The 7,036-nt window shown below is 37.3% G+C and overlaps 1 protein-coding gene across 1 annotated transcript; it reads right to left on the reverse strand.

The window, feature by feature from the left end:
• Positions 1–550: 550 nt before the first annotated feature.
• Positions 551–6,624, reverse strand: LOC132175245 (serine/threonine/tyrosine-protein kinase HT1). Its single transcript, XM_059587119.2, has 3 exons — positions 5,606–6,624; positions 3,809–4,264; positions 551–958 (listed from the first exon to the last, which is right to left on the reverse strand). The coding sequence occupies exons 1-3, from the start codon at positions 5,963–5,965 to the stop codon at positions 713–715; spliced, it is 1,062 nt and encodes a 353-aa protein (XP_059443102.2). The 5' UTR covers positions 5,966–6,624; the 3' UTR covers positions 551–712.
• Positions 6,625–7,036: the final 412 nt, after the last annotated feature.

Raw genomic sequence — 7,036 nt, forward strand, 5'->3', positions numbered from 1 at the left:
CAGCTGTGGGGCAATGATAGGGTGAGCAGGATCTCTACAATCTTATGCCGGTTGGAATTTCTTGCAATCGTAAAAGACTCTCAGCGAGGCAACTTGTCCGAACAGATACTCAAATTGTCCGAACATTTACTTGAACAGATGAGTTTTATTTCGAACAGATACTCAAATTGTCCAAGTATCTACTTGAACAAATGAGCTTTATTGAAAGCTTCTCAAAATTATCTGCTTCGTTGACCGTTAAGACAGACGGAGATTCTTTGCAATTGTAAAAGGCTTTTAATGGAGTCTACTTGTCCGAATAGATACTCAAACCATCCGAACATCTACTTGAATAGGTGAACCATATCGAAAGCCTCTCATAATTAAGAATGTGTTAAATGAATGGCAGGGCCTTACTAGCCACTTAGACATGTCCTAATCTTTTAAATGAAAATTATAGAAGATTGATGAAGACAGTTTCCGATGGATAACAAGTTTGAAATTTTCAATGTAATCCTTTTGGGACAAGTGAGAAGGAACCATGGGAGAGACGATAAGTTTCACTATAATATCAAAGGAAGGAACTGCTTTAATTTCCAAAATATATTACACAAAACAAGAAACAAGAATGGAAAATGTTTTGAAGGGTTTGTAAAATAATAAGTGATGAACATAAAAAGCCTAGACAAATATATGATACACTTTTGCATCATAGGTAGTTAAAGAAGGGGCTCTAAGCTTTTAAAGGAGATCCATGGCGAGCAATACATTTTGGTAAGCATCTCAACAAAGTGTGATTAGATGAGGGTTTGAAGGATGAGAAAAATTCAGGATCGCGCTCAAGTGATTCGCCGTAACTTTCCAAGATAGAAACGATCTCATCAAAATGTGGTCTTTTGTCTGGATTGCTTGACCAGCATCTGTTGATGAGATGACTCAATGCCACAGGACATGTGGGTGGCAATGGTGGTCTTGCATTCTGCACAATACCAAGCAGATTCAATATGTAAGAAACTAATGATGTTTGCATACTAAAAGGAAACCTTGTCGGAAGATAATGTGTGCAAATAAAATTGTCCTATGCATATCCTTCCCCAAAACTCCAGGAATTGGATATCAAAATGAAACCACAAAGACCCAAGAAAAAACAAATGAACTAAAACATTAATATGGTTATGATTAACTAAACCTTTTAAAAGTCTGAATTCTTTTTACTTCTCTTTTTTTGGAGAGAGTGGGGAAGGGGGCTGCCTATGGTTGCCCCGGAAGATCCTCATAATAAATGAAAGATCTAATATTTTCTAGTGGGGTATGGCATAGATACCACTGGACCACAAGGCCAATGGTCCAAACCAAGGAGCAGTCAAAGATCTGCAAACTGTGTAGCTTTCTAATAGATATTATTTATAATCATGGCACTATTACCATATTTAATGGTTGCCAAACATAGATTTTTCTACTTTCTACAGCTTGTTGGAGTCATAACTTGTATTTGCTCCATAGAGACTTGTAATTAAAAAAATAAATCATTTTGTATACTTAGGAATGCCTTACGCTTTCAATGATATTACTTACCAAAAAAATAAAAATAAAAATGAACTACAAAAGCTAAAGTAGATATATAAGATGTCACAACCTAGGAAAACGCTAGTCACATCTACACTATCATTCCAAAATGACAAGTCAAGTTACAATTAGAACTTCCTAAAATCACTTATATAGCCCAATCTCACCTAGTAATGTATCTATATGAGATTTAGCACTTATAAGCACCTTTATAATCTACTCACTTAATGTGGGCGATTCATTTACCTAAAGTGGACTAACTTTCTGGGATGTCACAATTCTTGATGTCCTCGTCATACCTATGTCATACAGTCTCTCAACGCTACATGGTGTTACTATGTTGCTTTGGTACTATTTGTCATAATCCAGGAAAAACACTACCAACATTTGCACTATTACTCTAAAAAAATTAGTCAAGTTTCAATTAACGGGTGGAGAAAATACCTCGAGCCAATGTTCGAGTACTAGGCGCTACGGCGCTGAAGTAACCCATGCCATACTCACAGGAAAAGCTCGAACGACCTTCAACAAAAGGGTACCTATACCCGAAACTAACACAGGTAGAAACTCTTTAAAATCACTTATAAAGCTCAATCTCACCTAGCAAAATTATTTATCATGACCCAAGAAAAGTGCTAGTCTCATCTACTTTATTAATCTAAAAGAATTATTCAAGTTACAATTGAATCTCCCTGAAATTACTAATAAAACCTAGACTCACCTACTAGAAAACCAATGCGGGACTTAACACCGGGCAACACCTTTATAATCCATCCATTGGGCTTAACTTTCTAGGGTATCATAATCTTACCCATTCCAATTCCTATAGTTCCTCAAGACCCATGTCATGCAGTGCCTTAACAACACATGGTGTTATTAGAGTGCAGTGATACCATTTGTCACGACCTAAACAAAGCTAATCTCATCTACTCTATTACTCCAAAAGAACTAGTAAAGTTATAATTAGAGCTCTCTAAAATCACTTATAAGGTTCAGTCTCACCTATTAAGGAATCAATGTAAGACTTAACACCATGCAATACCTTAATAATCCACTCATTGGGACTTAACTTTATGGGGTGTCATATAAGATGTTATTTTGTGTCTGTTTTGAGTCAGAAGATGATTAGAACATGTTGAAGGTTCTCTAATTGCAAGTTAAGTATCAGAGACACACTAAATTCAATTATCTGTGTCATCTGCTGCTAGATGTGTGTGTGTGTGTGTGTGAGTGAGAGAGAGAGAGAGAGAGAGAGAGAGAGAGAGCTATATATTCAATTTATAAAAGCAAGTAGATAGGAAATGCCTTCTGACCTTCACAAATTAAAAAGGTCAAGGATCATGCTTATTGATGCTTCTAGAACGTGGATAACATTATATCATATTATAATAGTCTTACTAAAATTTGGAGATGGCGTGTCCTGCATGGATAAGAATCCAAAACAGCTAGTCCCACATGAACTGGACAAAACTCAAGGGCAAGCATATGACAACCCACCATGCATGTGAGGAAGATATTGGTTTGTGGATGCGTCTTGGAGACAAAAAAATTACAAAGGATGTAACCCATCATACAGTCTGAGTTTTACAAGTTGTTTAATATACTGTTTGTTTACATAAAACTTCGTGAATATGACCTTTTATATAATATTTGATTTGTAAAAAAAAAAAGTGTATAAATCACTGAAAAGAAAACAAGATGAGCAAAAAGCTGCAAGCACATAGCAAGCATACCAGAAATATGCATGTGCTAATTAATGTGAGTTAAAATGTGGCACCTTCCTAAATAAGAGTCGCAAGTTTATCCAAGTACTATCCAATAATTTGCAGCTTGAAAGTATGGTTTCCTTTTGCAGATACCTTGAATAAGCTAGTATATAGTCTAGAAGCAAAGTCTAATAACACAATATACAACTAGAATGAGGAGAATAATTTATGCAATGGAAGTGGAAAAACAAAAAACATATTTCTACCAAATTTTCCAAAATGACACGTTCATAATGATTTCAGAATAAAAGCTATCAAATTTCAATCGTTGCATGTGTGAGATACCTCCACGTTTACTTACCAAAGAAAAAAAGAAAGAAAGAATGAAGATATAGCCTCCACATGTGTTCCATGAAATTTTCAGGACCTAGGTTCTAATCACAGATATAGAAGTTTGGATGGCTTTCATTTATGATATTTAAAAGTGACATAGGATATATTATAGAGCATGCTGATATAAATACGATAATAATTAATGGAATTCATCATGTACATACCTTATGGGAGACTGCATATGCAGCTTGTTCTGGAGTCATGTTGTCAAATGGTGTCAATGCAGTTAAAAGCTCCCACAGAACAATGCCAAAACTGTAAACATCAACTTTCTTTGTGTGCTGTTTTTCTTTTATCATTTCAGGAGCCATCCAACGGTAAGTGCCTGTGAAACCCTTTGTACTACCACACTGAGACTCTAAGCATGAAATACCAAAATCTGCTACCTTCACGCACATATCTTCCCCTAGCAGTAGATTTTCTGATTTCAGATCCCTGTGAAGTATTCCCTGAGAATGAAGATATTGCATCCCACGTGCAATGTCAAGGGCTAATTTCAGAACTAGGTTGAGTGGAACAGAATGAGGATCCTGGTGATGGAGGTATTTCCTTAATGATCCCCCAGCCAAATACTCAGTGATGATACAGAACACGGGAGTTTTCTTGCATGCTGCAACAAACTTCATGAAGAAAGTAGAAAAGGTACAAAGTGGTCAGAAAGACAGATCAAATCCTAATAATCTTCAGCTGTTTAAATGTCAAGACTTGTCTCAAACAACAGAAAGGATGCTTGGTATTATAAAGCTACCCATTGCTGCTGACTGCAGGAAGAACAGGGCAAGAGATGCTGCATTGAATGCCATCTGACAACCTTTATTAGATAGTGGAAAACTATACAAGATAAGAGTTTTTAAAGAATTTTAGAGGATTTTGATCTGTTGATAATAATTCACAAAATCATTTAATATTTTTATAAAATTCTCCAAAATATGGGACTTAACAATTTACCCCCCCCCCCCCCCCCCCCCCCCCCTTCCATTTTTGAAGGCTCATTTAACTTGCTTATTATAGGAAGCTAGCAAAGGAGAGACGCTATGGAAATGTGGCTGGGCTCAGAAAGAAAGGAGTCGTCTAGATTTCAGGCTTGTAGAAGGAATCAATGAGACATATTGAGACGGGATGGGGCTTGTAGCTCAAAGGATTAGAGCACATAGCTATGAACCACGGTGTCAGGCGTTTTAATCCCTCCTCGCCCACGGCAGACCAAAAAGGGAAATGCCTTTCCCCCTTGGGGTTACTCCACCCCTTCGCATCAAAAGAGCGAATTAAAAAAATGACAAATAGAAAATGAATCACTCTTAAAAAAACGGATTACTAAAACAAACAGAACCCAAAAGTCAATAAGACAGACCCGATCCACTAGTAAAATTTCATTTGATGACGAATTACTTTTAAGAGGCTCAGAAAAAAGAACACTTTTAACAAGGAACCAGCATTCTAATCCCTTGCCTCACTTCAGTATTTATGGACCACTTTCACTGCACAGAGATAGACTCCACATGCACTAACCCCACCTCCAAATCCCTAACCTCAATAAGCACGTAGTTACTTAATTGAAAACTCTTGACTACTGCTAAAGTTCAACCTTATTTGCCTCCCCCTTCGAGATTGATAGAGACAAAAGCACAAAGGATGCTGCCACTTGCTATTACGAGCTCTTGTGATTTAACTCAACGTATCCAAAATTCAAACGAAAAGGAAATTCTTGACACCATCAGGTAGAAAACTAGGATTTGCAACCCAACAAGTCAAGAAGAACTGCAAGCCCAGTGATGTTCGGTTCAATTTTGGATTTTAAGGAGGGGGTGTTGCAAGGTGGGATTATCAAGTATTATGAATACAAATTACAAATTACAGAGCTAAATTTGTCTGGTTTATAACATAACATTACATTAGTGCAGGACCAGAGAGCATAAAAGAAAAGCAGGCATGCAACAACCCATTCAAGAAACAGAGCTTACAGTGATGATATTCGGATGGCGCAACCGAAATAGCAAAGCAACCTCCGAAATGAACTGCTTTTCAAGCATAACAGCCAAGTTCTCGTCCTCCTCCGGCTGGCTTATCAGCTTAATAGCCACATCCCTCTGCTTATATATCCCTCTATAGATCCTACTATGCCTCCCTGAGGCAAATTTGCTCCCGATGAATAACTGCGACATATCTGCGCTCCATTCCTCCTCTCCCTCCCCCTTGATTGACGCACCCGACGACACCAAGTACTTGGACCACGACACCGCCCGCTTGTACTCTCCGAGCGAGAGCCTCCTCTCCGATTTCCCATTGTTGGAAATCTGCTTAAACCAGTAGAAATTCTTCATGGGTCTGAGCCAAAACTCATCAAAACCGTCAAATCAGCGACCCTTTCAGCGTCTTGAACCCAATGCACCTTCCAAAAAGATGCAAATGTCTTCTAAATACTTGATTTGAAAAATACCCACAACTCCAGAAGCGAAAAAACAAAAAAAAGGGAGCTTGCAAGCTTCAAACAGTTTCTCATTCCACTACATTTCGGAATTTCCAACATCGAAGCACTGACAAACGGGATTCAGGCTCGCACATCCTCTATGAAATCCAGAACTTGAATTTTTTTCGAATATATAAGCACATAAATCAAAATAAAAAACACTCTTTTTTGTAAATCTAACCAAAAAAAAAAAAAAAATCCTACCAAAAGACGTAGGACTATTTAATTTTCATTTACTACTACAACAAGCTTGTTTATAAAGGAAAGGATGAGACTTTTTGTTCAGATATGGAGTCTAAAGCGGGCAAAGAGAAACAGAATGGATAGAGAAACCACCACTCTGAATGAAACATAGCAGGAAACCATTTAAAAAAAAAAAGTTTTCTGCTTTTCCAAACGCAAAGCTATGACATGATCATAATTGCATACAGACAGACGCACAGAGAAGTTAAAGCTTGAAGCTAAGGATGAAAAGAAGGAAGACAGAGAGAGAGAGAGAGTGGGTTGGGATGCTTGGAGAGTTGGAGTTGGTGTTTCTGGTATGCACCGAAAGCATATGCAAAGAAGTGGCGGTTTTCCCTCACAGTCTCTACATTCATAACGTGCGAAGATCCACTTCTGAGGAGACAAACGGGGTCTTCATTGAAATGACTCCTGCCTCTCCTGCCGAACCTGCCCTTTTGTGACTGCTGATTTGACTGCAATATCCCTTCCTACTTTCTGGTATTATTATTTATTATTATAAAAATTTGATTTTGGTAAAACATGAAACATTCGGCCAATTGTTGTGGTTAGGCTAGATTTACATTAATCAATAATTTAGATAATTATTGTGAGAGAATTCATGTCATACTTAAATGTCTGAATAAGTAATTAAACAGTCCAAAATAAATTAGGTTTACGTTCTGTTAAAAAAATTTTAAAA

Source organism: Corylus avellana, chromosome 3 (assembly GCF_965113065.1).
Source record: "Corylus avellana chromosome 3, dhCorAvel1.hap1.2, whole genome shotgun sequence".
In the NCBI taxonomy this organism is placed as follows: Eukaryota; Viridiplantae; Streptophyta; class Magnoliopsida; order Fagales; family Betulaceae; genus Corylus; species Corylus avellana.